This window comes from Dermochelys coriacea, chromosome 1 (assembly GCF_009764565.3).
Source record: "Dermochelys coriacea isolate rDerCor1 chromosome 1, rDerCor1.pri.v4, whole genome shotgun sequence".
NCBI lineage: Eukaryota > Metazoa > Chordata > Testudines > Dermochelyidae > Dermochelys > Dermochelys coriacea.
This window is the reverse complement of record NC_050068.2, coordinates 247,935,507-247,960,714: the sequence shown is the minus strand read 5'-3', so window position 1 is coordinate 247,960,714 and position 25,208 is coordinate 247,935,507. Positions and strand designations below refer to the sequence as shown.

The 25,208-nt window shown below is 42.6% G+C and overlaps 1 protein-coding gene across 2 annotated transcripts in view; it reads left to right on the top strand.

Moving 5' to 3' along the window:
* The first annotated feature begins 2,492 nt into the window (after window positions 1-2,492).
* Window positions 2,493-25,208, top strand: part of PTN (pleiotrophin) — a 127,367-nt gene continuing 104,651 nt past the window's right edge. The window contains exon 1 of one of the 2 annotated variants that reach the window (XM_038400344.2): window positions 2,493-2,706. Coding sequence is in view for 1 of the 2 variants with exons in the window: in XM_038400336.2 (XP_038256264.1) it covers window positions 3,166-3,407 (242 nt within the window). In the remaining variant the exon portion in view is untranslated. Of the gene's footprint in view, window positions 2,707-3,079; window positions 3,408-25,208 lie in introns of those variants that run through there. The other variant, XM_038400336.2, reaches the window with a different exon arrangement.

Sequence of the window (25,208 nt, the reverse complement as noted above, 5' to 3'; positions counted from 1 at the left end):
CTTTGGGAGGCCCACCTCACTAGCTGTGAGACTGTCTAGAAAGTCACTTGTCATAGGTCTATTAATGTTAAAGGTGTCAAACATTGTAGGCTCTTTGGAGCAGGAATATGTCTTACTATGTTTATACAGTGCATAGAACAATGAGGTCCTGAACTCAGTTGGCACCTCTAGGGGCTACTGTGATACAAATAATATTAATAATAAAAACCACACATATTACTTAACTTTCCAGAATTGAGGTGCTTTCATTTTTGATTAGAGTTCCTTCAGACCTTAATTCATTTACAGTTGAACAGATGCATAATCATGTATACAATTGAGTCTTTAGCCTCTCCAAATCCTAATGCAAGTCACATCACACAAGATTAGAATTTGGTTCAATGTGTGTGCTCAGTTTCAGCAAATTCAGATCTGAGATGTGGTGGGGGAGGTACCAGGGATTGCTGAAACTGGGGGGAAAGTGTCAGCTGAAACTGTTTTACAGTGGAAAATTGGGTTTTCAACAAAATGAAAATTTTAATGGAAAGTGACTGCTTTTCTGCAGAAAATTTCTCTCTCTTTTAAAAAAAAACCTAAAAAAACCTCAGTTTTCCTTTTTTCAACAAAAAATTGAAATTTTCTGCAGGGGGAAACATAATTCTGACCCGCTGTATGTCTCAGTTTTCTCTTTAGGCCACAGAATAATGTACAAGTCAATCTGCAACATTCTTCCCTTGTCTCACCAGTCTGCTCCAACCTCACTCTGCCACCAAAACTGTGTGCTCTGGATGAAATCAGATGAACAAATCTTTGAGGTGTCAAACATTCTAGGCTATCTGGGGCAGGGAATGTCACTTACTATGTTTGTACAGTGCTTAGCACAATAGGGCCCGGCTCTCAGGTGGAGCACTCCAGGGACTGCACAAGCCAGCTACTAAGTATCCCTCTTTATTGTTGTGTGTCTTGCATAATTTTCATCACACAAGGAAGAAGTAGATTTCTCACTGCACTCCTGGTCATTTGACTCCAGAGAGGCCTGGCTTATGTTGCTACCCAGTTGCTAGAGAGAACTGTTCTATCTGAACCAGTCTACTATTTTGTGTTGATGATCAAAGTTGTTTGTCTTCAGTGACATTGCTATCATTAAATCCCGCTGAGGCTATGTGATGAAAGCAAAGGAAGAAATGGAAGGGATTAGTTTACCGCACCCAGAAAGAATCCAGGTGGGTGCAATTATCCAGTCTGGGATTTACTGTACAGTGCCTTTTATTGTTACAGGTGGAAGGTGTTAGATGATGCAATATACACTTTGCCAGACAGAGGACTTTCTTAGCTAATTTCTCTAAAAACAGGAGAACCTGAACTGGATTTCTGCACTAACTTGGAATAGGACCCAAAATTTATGACCCCAGAAAGAAGACCAAAACCCCAAATGCGGTGTGCCTTTATAGCCAAGAAATGGTCTCACTCTAGGGTTTAGAAATGAGAAAGAATATGCCTGACTTTAGCATGTCAGCTACATTTTTAATTTAATTGGGGAGCATCCTCATTTAACAGATGCAATGAGGCTAAAAGTGGGGAAAGCCTGCCCTTAAAGTGAAAGCAGTCAACAGCACTAGCAGTGATGAAATTCCATGAAAAAGATACGTTGTTTTGTGGTATTTTCAGCCTAACTGGAAATTAAAAGTACCAGACATATTTTTCTTTCAATGTTTCCAGCCCAATTCTGGACAGCCAAGAGATTCAAATAAGGTTGGATTCAAAGCCCAGTTAACTTAAAGTCTTCTTGACTTCCATGGGCTTTGGATCAGGCCCATAGTGCCAAAAAGTGAGAGAAGTCTTTGGGTCTGAAATTGCCGAGATTTGTTCACGGTGACCTGGGCCGTAAATGTGAATCTCCCAGGTGCTGTGGCTGACTGTGAATTCACACTAGCCACCTGAGCTCGGTGTGTGCGCGCATTGCAAACAGGCAGATGGAGTCAATTGGATTTTTTTTAAAAATAAAAGTTACCTGGCCCAGGGGCCCGCAGGCACTAGCCCTCCTGACCCAGAACATTAGGGCGCTGACGCGGCATCTCCAATGAACAGAACTTGGGGACCTGTCACCATCAGCGGAGGGTGTTGTAGAGCGTCTCTTTCCCAACAAAGCTCTACTATTTGCTCCCCTGAGCCACAGACCTTACAAGAGCAGGAGGCCTTGTGGCACCTGAGAGGCCAACACATTTAGTTGAGCAGAAGCGTTCCTGAGCTCCAGCCCACTTCCTCCGATGCATTTGGGGCTTTTCCCCCCACCGCATGCAGCCGGGGAAGTGGGCTGGAGCTCAGGAACGCTTCTGCTCAACTAAATGTGTTGGCCTCTCAGGTGCCACAAGGCCTCCTGTCCCTTTGGCGGATACAGACTCCCAGGCTGCGCCTCTGAAACAGTGCACGCAGCCTCTGACGCTGCGGAGAAGGCCGCTGCCTTTTCTTAGCCGTAACCGAGCGACTCAAATCCGGCCCCTCTCCCGTCCCCCTCCGGCCGCGGCGGGAGTGACCTGCTTTTCATCCGCTTCCCAAGCGGATCACAGGAGGCCAAAGGGCTCTCTTCGCGCTCCGCCGCCCTCCAGTCTGCGCGCTGCCGGCGCGGGGCGGGGCGGGGCGGGGGGGTCGCGAGAGGAGCCCCCAGATCCAGCCCGCCGAGCCCACAGCCCGTCCCCGCGCACCGAAAGCAGCTCCGCGTCCGTCGAAGTGGGTTTGCTGGGGCGCGCGTGGGGGAGGTTTGCGCCCGAGGCGCTTTTTTCTGCGGGGGGGGGGCGGGGCACCGCAGGGCTTCTCGCGGCGGCGGGGGGGGGGGGGCGTCCTCCCTCCGCGGCTCCTCAGCAGGTAGCAAGTCCCAGAATCTCCGGCTTGCACGGGACCTCAGGAGGGTCATCGAGTCCACCCCCGCTCAAAGCAGGGCCAAGCCCCAATTTTTGCCCCAAATGGCCCCCCTCAAGGATTGAACTCGCAACCCTGGGTTTAGCAGGCGGACGCTCAAACCGCTGCGCTATCCCTGCCCCGAAGCTGTTGAGTCCCGGGGAGGGGACTGAGCGGCGCCAGGGGGCGGCGCGGAGCAGAGCTCCGGGCACTGCTGGTGGGGTGTCTCCTGCCCGCCCCCGCCCGCCCGGGGCCAGCTGGTGGCGGCCAGGGCTGCGTCTCCTCCAGGGGATGTGGTGGCCGAGGAGCTCTGGACTCGCCCAAGGGACCAAAACACTAGTCTGGTTTTTCTTGGGGGGGGGGAGAGAAAGAGCCCCCACCCCTTCCCCTCCGGTGACTTGGGGCTGTAGGCGACGGTGTTCCCCAGCCACCTGTATCCGCAGCCCAGCCTGCTCCCCGCCACCACGCAGACACGGGACTCGGCGACTGAAGCCTCAAAGAAGCCCCCAGACACCCCGAGAAGTGCCGCCCCCGTGAGTAGCACTGACGGACGCCAGGGGGATGATCTCTTTAACCCCCCCCCCCCCAGCTGCTCCAGCTCCCACGCCTGGCTGGCTCTGCCGGCTGCTGCCTTCCAGGCCGGGGGCAGCTGGCGAGCATTACTCTGCAGGCTAGTAGGATAACGGGGCAGTTCCTTGCTCTCAGCTGAGCGCGGATTTGAGGCAACTGCCCAGCTCCGTTTAGCCACTTGATCATAACGTGGCATGAAAGGCTGGCGGATCAGTATGTGGCAGTATTGAAAAGCTAAGGGGCAGAAGGGGGAACTTTACACAGGGTAAAGAAAAAAATGTCAGTATCTGCCGGCAGCAAGTGTGCTCAAGAGGAAGGCCAGCAGTTTGCACCTGAGATAGGCAACCTGCTGTGGATGCCCTTCTTACCTGGGGTCCCGCAGGGATCAGTTCTGGGTGCGGTTCGGTTCAATATCTTCATCAGTGATTTAGATAATGGTATAGAGAGTACGCTTATAAAGTTTGTGGATGATACCAATCTGGGAGGGGTTGCAAGTGCTTTGGAGGACAGGATTAAAATTCAAAATGATCTGGACAAACTGGAGAAATGGTCTGACATAAATAGGATGAAATTCAATAAGGACAAATGCAAAGTACAAGTACTCCACTTCGGGAGGAACAATCAGTTGCACACATACAAAATGGGAAATGACTACCCTGGAAGGAGTACTGAGGAAAGGGATCTGGGGTTCATATTGGACCACAAGCTAAATATGAGGCAACAGTGTAACACTGTTGCAAAAAAAGTGAACATCATTCTGTGATGTATTAGCAGGAGTGTTGTAAGCAAGACACGAGAAGTAATTCTTCTGCTCTACTCCGTGCTGATTAGATGTCAACTGGAATATTGTGTCCAGTTCTGGGTGCCACATTTGCCAGAGAAGAGCAACAAAAATTATTAAAAGTCTAGAAAACATGACCTATGAAGGAAGATTGAAAAAAATGGGTTTGTTTAGTTTGGGGAAGAGAAGACTGAGAGGGGACATAACAGTTTTCAAGTACATAAAAGGTGGTTACAAGGAGGAGGGAGAAAAATTGTTGTACTTCTGAGGATAGGACAAGAAGCAATGGGCTTAAATTGTAGTAAGGGAGGTTTAGGTTGGACATTAGGAAAAACTTCCTAACTGTCAGGGTGGTTAAACAGTGGAATAAATTGCCTAGGGAGGTTGTGGAATCTCCATCATGGGAGATTTTTAAGAGCAGGTTAGGCAAACACCTGTCAGAGATGGTCCAGATAATACTTAGTCAAGCCATGAGTGCAGTGGACTGGACTAGATGACCCCTTGAGGTACCTTCCAGTCCTATGGTTCTAAGGTGCCAGCAATATCCTCACTTTGATCCCAGAGACTTAGAGCCAGACTCTATGCTCTGATAAGCACATTAACTCTTGCATAATGACAGGTTTCAGAGTAGCAGCCGTGTTAGTCTGTATTCGCAAAAAGAAAAGGAGTACTTGTGGCACCTTAGAGACTAACAAATTTATTAGAGCATAAGCTTTCGTGAGCTACAGCTCACTTCATCGGATGCATTTGGTGGAAAAAACAGAGGAGAGATTTATATACACACACACACAGAGAACATGAAACAATGGGTTTATCATACGCACTGTAAGGAGAGTGATCACTTAAGATAAGCCATCACCAGCAGCAAGGGGGGAAAGGAGGAAAACCTTTCATGGTGACAAGCAAGGTAGGCTAATTCCAGCAGTTAACAAGAATATCAGAGGAATAGTGGGGGGTGGGGTGGGAGGGAGAAATACCATGGGGAAATAGTTTTACTTTGTGTAATGACTCATCCATTCCCAGTCTCTATTCAAGCCTAAGTTAATTGTATCCAGTTTGCAAATTAATTCCAATTCAGCAGTCTCTCCTTGGAGTCTGTTTTTGAAGCTTTTTTGTTGAAGTATAGCCATTACAATCTACATACCACACAGACTATGCTGACAGTTTGTGCCACACACTCTCAAAGAAACTGCGGAACCACCTGATCAACATCCTCTACAGCAAACAGGGAAAGATTAAGAATGAGCTCTCAAAACTGGATACTCTCATAAAGAACCAACCTTCCACACAAACTTCCTCGTGGCTGGATTTTACAAAAACTAGACAAGCCATTTACAAAACACACTTTGCTTCTCTACAAAAGAAAAAGGACACTAAGCTATCTAAACTACTATATGCCACAAGGGGCCACAACAATGGTTCCCGTAACCCACCCAGCAATATTGTTAATCTATCCAACTGTACTCTTAGCCCAGCAGAAGAATCTGTCCTATCTCGGGGCCTCTCCTTTTGCCCCTCCACCCCCACGAACATGATACAGTTCTGTGGTGACCTAGAATCCTATTTTCGACCTCTCAGACTCAAGGAATATTTCCAAAACACCTCTGACCAACATATTAACCCACAGAGACCTTCCTGCCAACACTACAAAAAGAAGGATTCTGGGTGGACTCCTCCTGAAGGTCGAAACAGCAGCCTGGATTTCTACATAGACTGCTTCCGCCGATGTGCACGAGCTGAAATTGTGGAAAAGCAGCATCGCTTACCCCATAACCTCAGCCATGCAGAACACAGTGCCATCCACAGCCTCAGAAACAACTCTGACATCATAATCAAAAAGGCTGACAAAGGAGGTGCTGTCGTCATCATGAATAGGTCGGAGTATGAACAAGAGGCTACTAGGCAGCTCTCCAACACCACTTTCTACAAGCCATTACCCTCTGATCCCACTGAGAGTTACCAAAAGAAACTACAGCATTTGCTCAAGAAACTCCCTGAAAAAGCACAAGAACAAATCCGCACAGACACACCCCTGGAGCCCCGACCTGGGGTATTCTATCTGCTACCCAAGATCCATAAACCTGGAAATCCTGGACGCTCCATCATCTCAGGCATTGGCACCCTGACAGCAGGATTGTCTGGCTATGTAGACTCCCTCCTCAGGCCCTTCGTTACCAGCACTCCCAGCTATCTTCGAGACACCACTGACTTCCTGAGGAAACTACAGTCCATTGGTGATCTTCCTAAAAACACCATCCTAGCCACTATGGATGTCGAAGCCCTCTACACCAACATTCCACACAAAGATGGACTACAAGCCGTCAGGAACAGTATCCCCGATACTGTCACGGCTAACCTGGTGGCTGAACTTTGTGACTTTGTCCTGACCCATAACTATTTCACATTTGGTGACAATGTATACCTTCAAATCAGCGGCACTGTGATGGGTACCTTCATGGCCCCACAGTATGCCAACATTTTTATGGCTGACTTAGAACAACGCTTCCTCAGCTCTCGTCCCTTAATGCCCCTACTCTACTTGCGCTACATTGATGACATCTTCATCATCTGGACCCATGGAAAAGAAGCTCTTGAGGAATTCCACCATGATTTCAACAATTTCCATCCCACCATCAACCTCAGCCTGGACCAGTCCTCACAAGAGATCCACTTCCTGGACACTACGGTGCTAATAAGCGATGGTCACATAAACACCACCCTATATCGGAAACCTACTGACCGCTATTCCTACCTACATGCCTCTAGCTTTCATCCAGATCATACCACTCGATCCATTGTCTACAGCCAAGCGCTACGATATAACCCCATTTGCTCCAACCCCTCAGACAGAGACAAACACCTACAAGATCTCTATCATGCATTCCTACAACTACAATACCCACCTGCTGAAGTGAAGAAACAGATTGACAGAGCCAGAAGAGTACCCAGAAGTCACCTACTACAGGTGCCGTTGCCAACTCTGTCCACATATCTATTCAGGGGATACCATCATAGGGCCTAATCACATCAGCCACACTATCAGAGGCTCGTTCACCTGCGCATCTACCAATGTGATATATGCCATCATGTGCCAGCAATGCCCCTCTGCCATGTACATTGGCCAAACTGGACAGTCTCTACGTAAAAGAATGAATGGACACAAATCAGACGTCAAGAATTATAACATTCAAAAACCAGTTGGAGAACACTTCAATCTCTCTGGTCACTCGATTAGAGACCTAAGAGTGGCTATACTTCAACAAAAAAGCTTCAAAAACAGACTCCAACGAGAGACTGCTGAAATGGAATTAATTTGCAAACTGGATACAATTAACTTAGGCTTGAATAGAGACTGGGAATGGATGAGTCATTACACAAAGTAAAACTATTTCCCCATGAAGAAAAGGAGTACTTGTGGCACCTTAGAGACTAACAAATTTATTAGAGCATAAGCTTTCGTGAGCTACAGCTCACTTCATCGGATGCATTGTAAACTATTTCCCCATGTTATTTCTCTCCCTCACCCCAGCCCCCACTGTTCCTCAGACGTTCTTGTTAACTGCTGGAAATGGCCCACCTTGCTTGTCATCGTGAAGGGTTTTTCTCCTTCCCCCCCCTCCTGCTGGTGATGGCTCATCTTAAGTGATCACTCTCCTTACAGTGTGTATGATAAAACCCATTGTTTCATGTTCTCAGTGTGTGTCTATAAATCTCCCCACTGTATTTTCCACCGAATGCATCCGATGAAGTGAGCTGTAGCTCACGAAAGCTTATGCTCTAATAAATTTGTTAGTCTCTAAGGTGCCACAAGTACTCCTTTTCTTTTTGCGAATACAGACTAACACAGCTGCTACTCTGAAACCTATTTCCCCATGGTATTTCTCCCTCCCACCCCACCCCCCACTGTTCCTCTGATATTCTTGTTAACTGCTGGAATTAGCCTACCTTGCTTGTCACCATGAAAGGTTTTCCTCCTTTCCCCCCCCTGCTGCTGGTGATGGCTTATCTTAAGTGATCACTCTCCTTACAGTGTGTATGATAAACCCATTGTTTCATGTTCTCTCTGTGTGTGTGTGTATATAAATCTCTCCTCCTGTTTTTTCCACCAAATGCATCCGATGAAGTGAGCTGTAGCTCACGAAAGCTTATGCTCTAATAAATTTGTTAGTCTCTAAGGTGCCACAAGTACTCCTTTTCTTTTTGCACATTAACTCTGTTTGACTGTAATGGGAGTTAACCTGCTTATCCTAGAGAAATGTTTGACCCTCACTTATTTTAGTGGCAGTAAAGTAACTCCAACAGGCACTGATGGATCAGTTGTAGAGTTGTTATTGTTAGTTTGTTTTAAATCATAAAGGCTTGGGAAAACTGGGCCAAACTCTGCTGTCGGTAAGACTGGTGTAAATACACAGTAACACCATTGACTTCTAAGTGAGAGTATAACTTCTCCCATTGAGTATAGAGATAATTCTGCTGATATATCTTATTGGTTTCTGTCATTTATTTGTCTTCCTTATACATATTAGGGCTATTTACATGCAATGGGAATCTTTTTCACTTCATTAAAAGTTCATCTGCTCCTGTTGCTTGCTCTCTACCTGAGGTCACACTTCTCAGTTTTTGACATCACAGGAGGTTGCTTTAGAGATGAATGAATAATACATTTGTGGAATGTTCTGAAGCTTAAATTCCACCAGGAATTAAGCCTGCCATGACCATGTCCACTTGGTCTTGTTTATAAGCAGTGTGAAATTGTATATATTATGTCTTTTCCCTATGCAATACCCTTACAACTGTGGCCAGAAGAGTGGGTCTGACTAGATCCAGCGTACTTTAAGTCAGAGGAGTAGGTGGAAGGACATTTTAGCCAAAGGTTCTTCAGCTCTGAAACTTGCTACCTTTCTATTGTTCCATCACAGCTTCAGTTTGGTATTGTTCTGAGCCTGATGCAAAGTTCAGCTTTTGGGGTAGCTAATGGATTGAGGGAACAGGTATGCTTGTAGGTGCAGGCTATTCTAAGGGGATAGTTGTTTTTATGTACCTTTTGAATGTTGCATGACAGCTGCTGTACAATGGGAATTTTACATTTTATCGTCTATTATAAACACCTCACCCCTCAAAAACAACACTGAAATATCCATCAACAGAAATGATCCAAAGGGAAACTTTCTCCCAGAAAAGGCAATATGTAATTTGTGACATGGTAAAGCTGTTTGTTTGTTGTTGTAAGTTTGATGGAGGGGAAAGGAAAAGTTATCCAGATAGAAGGAAAAAGCTCTGCATAACTTAATGACCATCTATACTGGCAAGTATGTGTGGAAGGACAAGTAGAAAGTTGGTGTCTCTCTGGACTAAGTTCCTTAGCAATTGGGACCTTATCCAGCACTCACTGAAGAAAAAAGGAAAGACTTCCTTTGTCTTTAGTGGGCTTTGGAGCAGGCACTTGGACAGAAAGGTGGGAGGGAAATTTGTCACTGGCTTCAGTTTGTGTCTTTTACAAAGGGATACATTCTTTGTTTGTTTTTATTTTTGTCACTAGCATCTTCCTTCCCTCTCTGGCAAATGGTGCAGACAAGGGAGGCCTTCATTGCTAACGTGGGCATTTTCTTGGTTGACTTGTGGGAGGTGCTGTCTGACTTCCAGCAGCATCACTTCCACCAAAATATGTCACAGATAGATCTGATCTCCCTTCTCTTGGTCTCGCTGGAGTCTGTTAGATCGGAGTACTCTCACAGAAGAACTGTCCTTTCTACATGAGCTCTGAAAACATACTGATTTGACACACACAGTCTGTGGTATTTTAAAACATTTGTGCAGTGCCTTAGTGGGGTTATGACTTATATAGAGAATTACAATGCAACACTGAGTCACTGTGGAGGGAACTTGCTTTGCTCATGAACCTTGTTTTCCTCCACAGGCCATCTCCCTTGCATATATTCTCCATAAGTTTGGGGTTTTTTTTATGGGAGCAGGTCTGTGACTAACAGTGTAACCTCCACTTCAGTATTTATGGCCTTTTGCTGACCGGTGCATCAAAAACATTTTTCTCTTAGAGCTTTAGTTTCAGGGCTTTAATTGAGGAAATGTGTTTATATGTCAAGCCTCTTCATAATAAACCATTTAAAATGCTGTCCTGGGATCAAACCAGGTCATTGTAACACATACATACTGCTCCTCATAGGCTTAGAGTGACTTGCACTTGGTCAATCCATATCCCTGCTATGGTTGTCTCTGATTTATCCTCCTTGGACTGCCTTGTTCACAGGGAGTTTATGTGGCAAGTTATTCACAATTCTTGGCATGCTGGGTAGCCTCAAACTTAAACTGCAGCCTCATTTTCCATCCAGTCAATATCATACTTTTATGTGTCCCAGTTTCTATGGTGCCATCAAGCTCCTAGCTAGATATTGACATCTGACAGCAGGAGTATCATTCTGTGTTGCTGTGTATGTTTAGTGAAACTATCAGAGCCATTTAGGGTGTGCATTTCTAATTTATAATCCATATCCTGATATCATTAGTTAGTGCTTGTTAAGTGTTACCTGATGGCCCTGGTTATACAGAGAGTCAACAGCAACTACAAACTTCAGATATGGCTTAGGCAATAGGTGTTTTGAGATAAGCAGAAGGGCCCATATTTTAGGTTAGTTTGGGCAATTTAGCATCATGTAGATACAAAGGATAACATTTTAAAAAATTCCAAAGTCCCCGATGGCTGCTGTCACAGAGGTATTTTTGAAAATCTTCTCAATTGTGGCTTTCTGAATGTTAGTACATAGAATGTTCCTTCTCTGTAGAGCTGTTTAGGTTGAAGTAGAAAAGTATATATTGTAAGATATTTAAAGTGGATTTCAGAGGGCTTAGGAGGAGCCAGAATGGAAGAGCCTTACTTCAATTGGAGTCTTATATAGAAAGCTTTATTCAGAGTAAGCTGAAAATGGGCTCAAAAAGTACAGGGGTGAGCTGTGGTATTTAAAATGTGGATAACTGCCTTTTAGTAAAATAACCAGCCATAACAATTTGTGCATTATTACTATAGAAATATTGCTACTCTGGCTCAATTAATGGACATGGCATACGAAATGGCAGTGGTCAAACAATTTTTTAGAAACAATAGCTCTCATGGTGACACAAACTTTGTGGGGAGAGAGAAATCTATTCTAGTTACTTGTGTCAGCAGCAGTCCCAGCAGTGCATTCTCCACCACCAAGTGCCTAGTAACTGAGTTGAAAGTGGAGGATGTCTCAGAAAATACAGGTTTCAGAGTAGCAGCCATGTTAGTCTGTATTTGCATCGGATGAAGTGAGCTGTAGCTCATGAAAGCTTATGCTCTAATAAATTTGTTAGTCTCTAAGGTGCCACAAGTACTCCTTTTCTTTTTTTCAGAAAATACAGTGTAACCAAAGCCACCTGGCCCTGGGGGTGGATTTGTTAGTCACGAAATTATGGAATTAATATTTTAGCTCCACAGAATAAATTGCTAGCCTTCATTCATCATAGTCTTTAGATTAACTATAGAACAGTTTCCTGCAATGAATTTTTTTTATTTCTTTCCAAATGTAATAAATAATGTAGGACATTAGACCATCAAGACCAAGAGAGTCTTCTCCACCATAACCAGTGTCCTGTTCCCCTGTCTGCCATATGAGCATTGCACCAACTGCTGATAGTGGAATTGTTGCTGTTTCATTCTTTACAATTTTATACGATTTGGAAATAATTGTTATTTTGCACTACTAGAAAGTAGTAATGACTTCAGATGAAGACTAAGTACTGTTAGCAGATGTAGACCAACTCTTAAAAAATTAGATCCTGATTTTATATAAAGGCAGCCACCATTATTAGTGCATGTACTAATAACAAAGAATGAAGGAGGAGATATTCAAATAAACAGCAGAATTGTATCTAAACATTTGCCACTAGACAGTGGCTGCTTTTGAACATATAATACCATTTGGGGGTCTCAAACAATCATTATAATTGGGGTCAGTAGCGTGGCTAGGGCAGTGGGTTTCAACTACATTTGGATTTTTAGATGAGCACTGTAAACATTTGATCTTGTATGAAGTTGAGGTGGTGCCCAGTGTGACGACATCATCATCATCAGCTGCAGAGAAAAATGTCTTTGATTCCAGCATCTTTACTATGAGAATTACCTAGCTCACAAAAGCTTATGCTCAAATAAATTTGTTAGTCTCTAAGGTGCCAGAAGTATTCCCTAGCTAATGAAGTAATAGTTGGCAATCTGTATGGAATCTGCTGCTTATATTTTTATTAGTTCTGAGTTGGCTGAGAAGCTGCTTCTGTAGTGTCCGATTCATTAGTGTGTTTCAGTCCTTCTCAAGTTTCAACAGCCTTTTCAGTATGGAAAAGGTAAAGTTCCTCTTGGTGCCAACACTTTATTATTGCCAATACTGGCAGACATATAACCTTGATGTCATAAGACTTGTTCAGTGCATTGAAGTATTCAGCAGTGTCTACCCTTGAGTGACAGGACCCAAGCCTGGAAGTACACACAGCAATGAAACAGCCCCACAACCCGAGCCTCATAAACACAAGTTAGTTGGTAAGGCCAGCTGTGGGTGTCCAGTTGCTGTGTAGACATATCCTCAGTGTACATTTTGGAACAGAGGTTAGGCTCCCCTCCAAGGTCTGACTGCTTTCCAAGGGACAGAATCTACCTCTGATCCCCACATAAGTTCCAGAGCTCAGTGAGGTCCTGCGGTAATGGGGTGAGGAGGGTGCAAAACATGTACTCCTGTTCATCATCATGTTATCCAGGTGCTGGGTGGGCTGGGAAGGAGGAGGAGGGGGAATTACCAAATATAGACAAAAGACACACACTGCGATGGTTGTGGAAATCAGCATACTACATTTCATTACTTGGTTTAAAATAACACTCCAAAATGTGTCTAAGCCACCTGAAAGCTTGTTACATTCAATTTCAGGCAATGATAGGCATAATGCCTTTTATAGTGAGCCCCCTGTCTTGTGTTTTGGTTTTTGTTCATCTTAGTGTTATGAGCACTTTGAGATTACTTTGCCTACCTGTTGTTTTAAGATGATCTCCAGACTATAGATAAAATAGTTGTCAAAGTCAGGTAGCATTTAAACTATACAATGATCACACAGACTGGGTTTTATATCTTTCATACTTCAGGTATTCCAAAGTGCTATAGACCACAGTTAATTAGATACTGGTTGCACAGTGAAAATCTAGGAGCCACTGTGCACTCAGCAATAATGATCTCACAGCATGGGATGTTGTTATTACTTCTATTGCAGAAGTACCCAAAAGATGCTAGTTACTCTGCAAATATATATGGAGGTACAAATCCTGGCCTCAAACCCTGAAGATCTAAAATGACAAAAAACAGTTGAAAGGAGTAAAAAAGGCTACAATATACAAAGTTATCAAGGTGATGAATGACACACATCTTAGTTCCACAACACACACACAATACATATAGATAAGGATGTGTATGTGAAGAGTCCCAAGTGGCCCCTTTGTCCAGACATTCTTTCTTAGAATGCCCTGACCCTGGTTTGTTACACGGGGAATGTTGTTCATTATACACACACTGGGTTTATCATAGAATCTAGGTCAGAAAGTGCAATGGGATCTTTATCTTCCATCAGAAGTAAAACATGAAGGGATTTGGGAATAATGTTTTCCCAGAAGGTTGGCATCTCTAACAACGTAATACCTTCTGAACAGAATTATAGCACTGCAGAGTCAGCACTGGGTACAAGTCTGAAGCCTGCTTTGGGGCACTTGAACTAAGAACCTCTGGTTCAGTGTCAAGATGGCTACCAACACTCATTCAGAATGATTCCCCACTCCCCTCCCTGGTGGAAATAAATATTAATTTAGGACCAAATCCTGTAGTTTTTACTCAGGCAAAGCTCTCACTGAAGTAAGGGTAAGTTTTGCCTGAGTAAGGACAGCAGGAGTCGGACCATAATTCTGAAAGGACACCTTTCCCCTTTGTTTTATTCAAAATAAGTTACGATTGTAATAGTGCTTCATAGCTTGATAGCAAACAGGCAAAATGCCATTCTGGCACCCTTACTTTGTACTGCAAATTGTCCCATTAATTGCAATGGGACTACTTGCAAAGTGAGATACTATTCAGAGTGAATACAGCTATCAGAATCTTGTCCTAGAGAAATGCTTCCATTCCGGTTACTCTCCATTATGCTGATAGGACAGAAATTGTGTCTCTCTTCAGTTGGAATCATAAGAAATATGAATCCAGAAACTCTCTTCCCTCAATAAATAAATAAATATTATAAGCTTCTTACTCTGCCTGCCCAGCATGGTTTTTCCTTTGCTTTTCCAGGAAAAAGCTGTATTTGTCATCCTAGTGAATTAGCTTTCCTTCTGGTCTGGGGGAAGGCCTCTGAGATGCTCTGATTGCCTCCCAGTGGCTTGTGCCACCTGACTGGCTTGTTTTGGATTGTTGCATTCCCAGAGGTCACAATGATGTTTATTGTTTGTGTGAGAGTCTCTTGTTTCTATTAGCAGCCTACCCGGGCACAGCTGAGCATACAATAGTATGGAAGAAGAAAAAAACTACTACTACAGTTTCCCTCCAAGCCAATGGCTATAATTTTCAGTGCTTTAGAGGCATTCAGAGGCAGAGAAAGATTTGATTCAGGGAGCCTCATTGCATCATAGAAAAGGAGTACTTGTGGCACCTTAGATATTAACAAATGTATTTGAGCATAAGCGTTGCATCTGATGAAGAGAGCTGTAGCTCACGAAAGCTTATGCTCAAATAAATTTGTTAGTCTCTAAGATGCCACTCCTTTTTCTTTTTTGCGAATACAGACTAACACGGCTGCTACTCTGAAACCTGTTTTCATTGCATCATGCTTGCTTAATCTTTATTTTGCAGCATGGTCCCTTTGGCCCATGTTTCTTGTCTAACTCGTGTGTTTTCAGATGTTTTTGCTAATCTTCATAAGAGATGTTTGCTTAAGTAAAGTGATTACTTGGCAGACATTGTTTTTCCATTGTTTACAGAGTGTTCCTTTGCTGTTGATAAATTATACACTCTTCATTGCGGGCTCCATTCTGGTCTCACTTATGCAGTAGAGGGGGAAACCACTAGGGAGCCGTTACAGTTCCCTGATTCTCTGGCCAACTTTATGTAGGCCACACCCTGGCAGAGTTTACAGGAGACTGGGGGCTGCTCTAAAATCTGCCAGCTGGTAACAAGCTCAGAGAGACCATCCACCAGCTGTGGATTGCAACAGGGAGAATGAACTGTGTGGGGTGGTGTAGCAGGTGGATCTATCTATGCCTACTGGGAACTTCCCCAAGAATACCCAGCTGGAGGGGAGGGAAGGGGAAGGGAAGGAGGGGAGTTGCTCCCTTTGTGCCACCGGACTTAAATGTTCATTTTGAGTTTGTTCTGAGTTTTGGACTAAAACAGTGGTTCTCAAACTTTTTTGTACTGGTGACCGCTTTCACACGGCAAGCCTCTGAGTGTGACCCCCCCACCCCCCCCAGCCCTTATAAATTAAAAACACTTTTTTAATTTAACACTATTATAAACTGAGGTGCTGGAACAATTTTTATTGTGGGGGTACTGAGAGCCATTGAACCAAACTGTAAACCCTGTTTATAATGGAAACCACTTCAAGCCAGGGGGTACTGTGGCACCCCCTGCACTCCGAGTACCAGCACCTATGATTATAAATAGAGGAGGCAAAGCAGGGTTTGGGGTGGAGGCTGACAGCTTGCAATTCCTCACATCATAACCTTGTGACCCTCTGAGCAGTCACAATCCCCAGTTTGAGAACCCCTGGACTAAAATTTGCTGGATGTATAACAGATGGTTGTAGGTGTGTGTGGTGACATGTACACTTGGAGCTGGGGGTGTGGTCTGGTTTGTACTCAAGGCAGCTCGCCTGTGACACCGCTCATCACTGACTGTACTACTGCAGCTACACTACTATTTTTAATGCACTAGCTCAATGAAAGTTAGCACAAGAATGCCTACTTGAGTTGGGCACCACACTCCTAGCGCCAAGTATAGATGTAGCGTGTATGTGTGTGCAGGGGGTGTTAAGGAATGCTCTCTCCTTCCCCTCTGTCCAAATTTAGGCCAGAGTTGTGCCAAGGTTTATGCATGTGGTTAACTTTGTGCACTGTGAGTTATTCCACTGAAGCCAATGGCACCACTTAAAGGATATGTGTACACCGCAATCAAGATATGTGATTGCAGCAAGTGTAGACATACCTGAACTACCTTTGATCTAGCTAGATTTAAGCTAGCTTGAGTAACAATAGCAGTGACACTGCAGCAGCTGCATGGTCTAACTCTGCCCACTCAAGACCCTGCGTACATGCTCAGAGGGCTGCCACTTGTCCTGCTGCAGCGTCACTGCTAGTGTTACTCAAGCGAGCTTTGATATACAGTAGAACCTCAGAGATACGAACACCAGACTTACGAACTGACCAGTCAACCCTTCATTGTGTACTTCCAGTTCCAAATCAGGCAGCTCCAGAGACAAAAAAAAGGGGAGAGAGGGGGGAAAAAGCAAAAGCAAATACAGTACAGTAATATGTTAAACATAAACTACTAAAAAAAAAAAAGGGGGAAACTTTTAAAATTTTTTTGTAAAGGTAGGGAAACTGTTTCTGTGCTTATTTCATTTAAATTAAGATGGTTTAAAGCAGCATTTTTCTTCTGCACAGTAAAGTTTCAAAGCTGTATTAACTCAATGTTCAGTTGTAAACTTTTGAAATAGCCACCATAATGTTTTGTTCAGAGTTATGAACAACCTCCATTCCTGAGGTGTTCGTAACTCTGAGGTTCTACTGTATATAGATCAATGCTAGTTCAGGTCTGTCTGGTGCAATTGCACCTCCTTATTGCAGTGTAGACATACCTTTTAGTTTATATATTTGTGTGTGTGACATTATCCAGGGTACAATCTGGACTGTCGAACAGTGGTGTCCCCTTAACTCACTATGCTGGGGTGCCTTTTGCACTGCTTTGCTGTGAGAACAGCCACTCCTGATCTGTTCCGACAGCCTTCAGCATGCAAATTCACTTCCACATAAATACAAGAGCACTCTGGCCAGTTACTCATGAATTACAAGACAACACTCGGACATTTCTGGGGAGACAAGACTTGCATCTTGTACTGCTCAGTACTCTTCAAAACAAGCACATTGAAAGTCTGTCATTTTATTAAAGGAAAATGATAATGCACAAGACTTGTTATCCCAAATGGAGTTTCCTGTGCACTTTAATCCAAACACACTGATTAAGTTTATTAACTACAGAAAGACAGATTTTAAGTGATTACAAGTGATGATGCATAAAAGTCTGGATTGGTTACAAAAGAAAATAAGAGTAAAACACAGTCTAATACCTAACTTAACAAATTAACAGAATTCAAAGTGAAGATTTTCTTCACCATACGCTGCAGTAAGTTTCACAGGCTGGGTCTCCTTTCCACTTGGGACCCCTCCCCCTTAGTTCAGTGTCTTTCAGGTATTCAGTGATGTCATGAGCAGAAAGATGGGAAGAGGAGTGGAGTCAAGCCTTTTGTCCGCTCTTTATAATTCAACTTCTTGTACTAGCAACATCTGTGCTGACAAAACAGTCTCATGTGAGATGAGGTTTGAACCATCCCTGTGATGGAATGTAAATTTTGTGTTTACACCTTCCCTCTGCTGGTGAATGGTTGCTTAAGCAGGTGATAGTCCTTTAGCACCTGATTGGAGTGTCAATGTGACTTTGTCTCTGAAAAATGGGTTTGGGCCTGCTTTTCTTAACTTTAGAGCATGTTATAACAATGTTATACAGTAGAATCTTGTAGCTGTACATACAATGTTGTCACACACATTTTACCAGGACAAGAATATTCAGCAGTTTGACTTTTTAAATGATGCTTCACAAGGCATGCTTTGTAGAAAATTTTATCAGTCTTGTAAAAGTGGTGAACATAATGGTATAGACTATCATCATAATATATAGATAGATACATGCATCCCCAACCCCATCACAGAAATCCCTGTGATAAATTTCAGAGCAATGTGATAAATACATTTATCATGGACTTTTGATTACCTGACTTACCATCTCCCCCAGGACTTATTCTAGCATTCCAAACCTCACAGCAGCTTCCAGTGGTTCATTTATTTATTTATTTAGAAAATTCAATCTGTCAGAGAAATATTTTCCCCTTCTCCCTGAAATGTGGACTTTCCTTCCTCCCTCCCTCACTCTGAAATTGTGTCTGTCCATAGGCGACTTACAACTTTTCTACATCTAAAAATGTCATGATTAAGTCTGATACATCACAGTCCGGCAGGGATTGGGTTAAAGGCAGGATCTTTATACTAAAGACAAGTACAGATTCCCAGCTTTCCAGTGTGATCAATATTTGCTTCTAGCCCTGAAAGGTGCTGACATGCTATACTTAAAGGTGGCATATGTTTAGTACAGTGGGTTGAAATTAGAAAAATAAATGGGAACATTTCAAAATCTGTGATTTTTTTTTCCTCCCCAGTTTTTTTCATATGATGCAGCTGGACAATATTTTTCAAAAGAAGAAATATTTCAAAATCTTGAAAAAAATGAGGAAAAATAGAAAAAAATACAAAAGACTTTCCTCCTTTTTGATCATATATAAATATAATATTCTGTTTGTATAGAAAAGTTCTTTTAGTTACTTTAGAAGTTTTGGGCTCCTTCAGAGTCTTGTGCAGTTGGACTCATGGCCACTCATTTTCCTGGCTTTATAGGCAGAGCGATATGAAAAATGATCCTGAATTTTTTTAAAAAACTTTTTTTTAATATACAGACAACACAATAGAACTCCACTAACCTCACTAATTTTCATTGACAGGGAGAGTTATTCAAAATCACTGAAATTTTAAAATTACCATACAACCAAATGAGCAAAAATAAAAAAGGTATAATGCATTACAAAATGTTCTTTGTTCATTTAATTGACATGTACTGTAATTTAGTTAAAATTATTTATGATTATATGGACTAGGAAGAATTCCTATAATTAGAAACCACTGATTTTGTATGTTAATTGTAGGGTGTGGGGATTAGAAGTATTTTTTAGAAATGCTATGGAGTGTGTTCATTTGTGCATGGAAAAGAATTAGGTGTACACAAACATATGTCCCACTCTCCTACTTTGTTCCCAGATCCCAGACATCTGCAATTATGTGAAATATCAATGAACTGGAGAAGCAATCTGAGTAAAGAGGTGTAACACACAGATCTCACTTTACTTTAGAATTCCCAATTGCATAAAACATCTTGTAAATGACAAGCCAATCTCTTCTTTAAATTGACACTTCCCACATATGCAATAAAGTTCTAATCCTATTTTGAATTTTACTAAACCAGTGGTTTTGAATAAAGAGGTGGCTGATGCCAGCTGGCAGAGGGAACAGGAGTGCATAAAGGGATCCCCTATTTGAGATACCTGGTCTATTTACATTCTTGTTCACCAAACAGTGTCATGTAAGTTCTCTAGTGAAAACCTGTGTCACATTGATCTTTATAATCTTTGTGAAATGTATGTGTGGATAATATGTAAACAGTGATATGTATGAAAATATGTTCTTAAAGCCTGAAGTTAAAGGGAGGCCACCCAGAGGTGAGATTCCTAAAGACAGGTTCTATTAGACACTGGGGGAGGAGACACTTATGTCCCTCATTGACTACTGAGTATTGTGTGTTTTACAGTGGAATTCTATTTGCATATTGAGTCAAATGCTAATAAAGAGACTGCAGGGACTTCAGGAGAAGAAATTAACAGGAAGAGGTGAACAGTTTGTGTGGGTGTTGCTTACAGGTGAAGAACAAAGGACCAGTCTAATATATCTAGGGGTGCAGAGAGAGACCCTGTAATCCTTCGCACCTGTTGGCTTTCCCCCAGACTTTAGTTTTTAATCTAAGGGCTGGGGGAAAGCCAACAGGTACAGAGGAGCATGTGGTTCAGATAGAGACATCCTTATGGGAGGACCTATTAATGGAGATTCTCTATATCCAAGTAAGGAGGAGAGGATGGAAGATGATAAAATACGGGTAGGATCTGATGAGAAATAGTCAAATGAAAAAGAGTCCCATTCAGTTACATCACATAATGGCAGACAGCTAAAAAGTGACATTTTTAATGTGCTTATATATAAATGCCAAAAGTCTAAATACTAAGATGAGTGAACTTGAATGCCTCATATTAAATGAGGATATTGATATAAGAAGTATCACAGAAACTTGGCGGAATGAGAATGATCAATGGGACACAGTAATTCTAGGGTGCAAAATATATAGAAAGGACAGAACAGGTTGTGCTGGTGGGGGAGTGGCATTATATGTGAAAAAAAGTGTAGAGTGAAATGAAGTAAAAATCTTAAATGAAACAAACTGTACTATAGGATCTATGCATGAATAATAAGAATATAGCAGTAAGGCTATACTTCTGACCTCCTGACCAGGATGATGATAGTGACTGTGAAATGCTCAGGGAAATTAGAGGAGGCTATAAAAATAAAAATAATGGGGGATTTCAACTATCCTCATATTGACTGGGTACATGTCACCTCAGGATGGGATGCAGAGATAAAGTTTCTTTGCACCTTAAATGACTGCTTCTCGGAGCACCTAGTCCTGGAACCACAAGAGGAGAGGCAATTCTTGATTTAGTCCTAAGTGGAGCACAGGATCTGGTAAATATAGCTGAACTGCTTGGTAATATTGACCATAACATAATAACATTGAACATTCCTGTGTGTGTGTGTGTATGTGTGGGAGGAGAAACACCAAAGCAGCCCACCACAGTCATTCGTTTCAGAAAAGGGAACTACACAAAAATGAGGAAGTTAGTTAAACAGAAATTAGAAGGTACAATGCCAAAAGATTTTCCACTGAATGCATCCGATGAAGTGAGCTGTAGCTCACGAAAGCTTATGCTCAAATAAATTTGTTAGTCTCTAAGGTGCCACAAGCACTCCTTTTCTTTTTTGCGAATACAGACTAACATGGCTGCTACTCTGAAACCTAGTGCCAAAAGTAGAATCCCTGCAAGCTGTATGGAAACTTTTTAACGACACCATAATAGAGGCTCAATTTAAATGTATACCCTGAATTAAAAAAACATAGTAAGAGGACCAAAAAAGTGCCAATGTGGTTAAACAACAAATTAAAAGAAGCTGTTAGATGCAAAAAAGGCATCCTTGAAAAACTGGAAGTTAAATCCTATTGAGGAAAATAGAAAGGAGAATAAACTCTGGCAAGTGAAGTGAAAAATATAATTAAGAAGGCTAAAAAAGAATTTGAAGAACAGGTAGCCAGAGACTAAAAAAGTAACAGCAATTTTTTTTTTTAGTACATCAGAAGCAGGAAGCCAGGAGCCACTGGACAATCAAAATGCTAAAGGAGCACTCAAGGAAGATAAGGACATTGCGGAGAAACTAAATGAATTCTTTGCATCAGTCTTCACGGCTGAGGCTGTGAGGGAAATTCCCCAACCTCAGCCATTCTTTTTAAGTGACAAATCTGAGGAACTGTCCGAGATTGAGGTGTCATTGGAGGAGGTTTTGGAACAAATTGATAAATTAAACAGTAATAAGTCATCAGGACCAGAGGGTAGTCACCCAAGAGTTCTGAAGTAACTCAAAAATAAAATTGCAGAACTACTAACTGTAGTTTGTAACCTATCATTTAAATCAGCTGTACCAGATGACTGGAGGATAGCTAATATGACACCAATTTTTAAAAAAAGACCCTGAAGGGGATCCCGGCAATTACATGCCTAACTTCAGTATCAGGGAAATTGGTTGAAACTATAGTAAAGAACAGAATTATCAGACACCCTGATGAACATGATTTGTTGAGGAAGAGTCAACATGGTTTTTGTAAAAAGAAATCATGCCTCGCCAATCTACTAAAATCTTTGAAGGGGTCAACAAGCATGTGGATAAGGGTGATCCAGTGGATATTGCATACTTAGATTTTTCAGAAGCTTTTGACAAGGTCCCTCACCAAAGGCTCTTAAGCAAAGTAGGCTGTCATGGGATAAGAGGAAAGGTCCTCTCCTGGTTCAGTAACAAAATGGTGGAAGAAATTCAATGTTGATAAATGCCAAGTAATGCTCATTGGAAAACATAATCCCAACTATACATATAAAATGATGGTGTCAAAATTTGCTGTTACCACTCCAGAAAGAATTCTTGGAGTCATTGTGGATAGTTCTCCGAAAATATCCACTCAATGTGCAGCGGCAGTCCAAAAAGCAAACATAATGTTGGGAATCATTAAGAAAGGGATAGATAATAAGACAGAAATATATTGCCTCTATATAAATCCATGGTACACCCACATCTTGAATACTGTGTGCATATCTGGTCATCCCATCTCAAAAAAGATACATTAGAATTGGAGAAGTATAGAAAAGGGCAACAAAATGATTAGAGGTATGGAACGGCTGCCATATGAAGAGAGATTAATAAGTCTGGGACTTTTCAGCTTGGAAAAGAGACAACTAAGGGGAGATATGATAGATGTCTATAAAATAATGACAGGTGTGGAGAAAGTAAATAAGGAAGTATTACTTACTCCTTCTCATAACACAAGAACTAGGTGTCGCCAAATTAAATTAATAGGCAGCAGGTTTAAAACAAACAAAAGGAAGTTTCTCTTCACACAACACACAGTAAACCTGTGGAACTCTTTGCCAGAGGATGTTGTCAAGGTCAAGATTATGCCACAGTTCAAAAAACAATTAGATAAGTTCATGGAGGATAGGTCTATCAAAGGTTTCAGAGTAGCATCTGTGTTAGTCTGTATCCGCAAAAAGAAAAGGAGAACTTGCGGCACCTTAGAGACTAACAAATTTATTTGAGCATAAGCTTTCGTAAGCTACAGCTCACTTCATCGGATGCATTTAGTGGAAAATACAGTGGGGAGATTTATATACACAGAGAACATGAAACAATGGGTGTTACCATACACACTGTACGGAGAGTGATCAGGTAAGGTGAACTATTACCAGCAGGAGAGCGGGGGGAGGGAACCTTTTGTAGTGATAATCAAGGTGGGCCATTTCCAGCAGTTGACAAGAACGTCTGAGGAACAGCGGCGGTGGGGGGGGGAATAAACATGGGGAAATAGTTTTACTTTGTGTAATGACACATCCACGCCCGGTCTTTATTCAAGCCTAAGTTAATTGTATCCAGTTTGCAAATTAATTCCAATTCAGCAGTCTCTCGCTGGAGTCTGTTTTTTGAAGTTTTTTTGTTGAAGAATTGCAACTTTTAGGTCTGTAATTGAGTGACCAGAGAGACTGAAGTGTTCTCCGACTGGTTTTTGAATGTTATAATTCTTGACATCTGATTTGTGTCCATTTATTCTTTTACGTAGACACTGTCCAGTTTGGCCAATGTACATGGCAGAGGGGCATTGTTGGCACATGATGGCATATATCACATTGGTAGATGTGCATGTGAACGAGCCTCTGATAGTGTGGCTGATGTGATTAGGCCCTATGATGATGTCCCCTGAATAGATATTTGGACAGAGTTGGCAACAGGCTTTGTTGCAAGGATAGGTTCCTGGGTTAGTGGTTCTGTTGTGTGGTGTGTGGTTGCTGGTGAGTATTTGCTTCAGGTTGGGGGGCTGTCTGTAAGCAAGGACTGGCCTGTCTCCCAAGATCTGTGAGAGTGATGGGTCGTCCTTCAGGATAGGTTGTAGATCCTTGATGATGCATAGGAGAGGTTTTAGTTGGGGGCTGAAGGTGATGGCTAGTGGCGTTCTTTTCTTTGTTGGGCCTGTCCTGTAGTAAGTGACTTCTGGGTAGTCTTCTGGCTCTGTCAATCTGTTTCTCCACTTCAGCAGGTGGGTATTGTAGCTATAAGGCATGTAGGACATATAGCGGTCAGTAGGTTTCCGGTATAGGGTGGTGTTTATGTGACCGTCGCTTATTAGCACTGTAGTGTCCAGGAAGTGGATCTCTTGTGTGGACTGAGATTGAGGCTGAGGTTGATGGTGGGATGGAAATTGTTGAAATCATGATGGAATTCCTCAAGGGCTTCTTTTCCATGGGTCCAGATGATGAAGATGTCATCAATGTAGCACAAGTAGAGTAGGGGCATTGGGGGACGAGAGCTGAGGAAGCGTTGTTCTAAATCAGCCATAAAAATGTTGGCATGCTGTGGGGCCATGCGGGTACCCATCGCAGTGCCGCTGATTTGAAGGTATACATTGTCCCCAAATGTGAAATAGTTGTGGGTGAGGACAAAGTCACAAAGTTCAGCCACCAGATTTGACAATCCTGCTGTCAGGGTGCCAATGCCTAGGATGATGGGGCATCCAGGATTTCCAAGTTTATGGATCTTGGATAGCAGATAGAATACCCCTGGTCAGAATTCCAGGGGTGTGTATGTGTGGATTTGTTCTTATGTTTTTTCAGGGAGTTTCTTGAGCAAATGCTGTAGTTTCTTTTGGTAACCCTCAGTGGGATCTGGATTTGGAACTCCGACCAGGGGTATTCTGTTCCTCAGACGTTTTTGTCAACTGCTGGAAATGGCCCACCTTGATTATCGCTACAAAACATTTCCCCCCCCCCCCCCCGCTCTCCTGCAGGTAATAGCTCACCTTACCTGATCACTCTCCTTACAGTGTGTATAGTAACACCCATTGTTTCATGTTCTCTGTGTATATAAATCTCCCCACTGTATTTTCCACTGAATGCATCCGAGGAAGTGAGCTGTAGCTTATGAAAGCTTATGCTCAAATAAATTTTTTAGTCTCTAAGGTGCCACAAGTCCTCCTTTTCTTTTTTTTAGGTCTATCAAAGGTTATTAGCCAGGATGGGCAGGTATGCAAAACCATACTCTGAAGTGTCCCTAACTTCTGCCAGAAGCTGGGAATGGGCGACAGGGGACTGATCACTTGATGCTTACTTGTTCTGTTCATTCCCTCTGAATCACCTGATA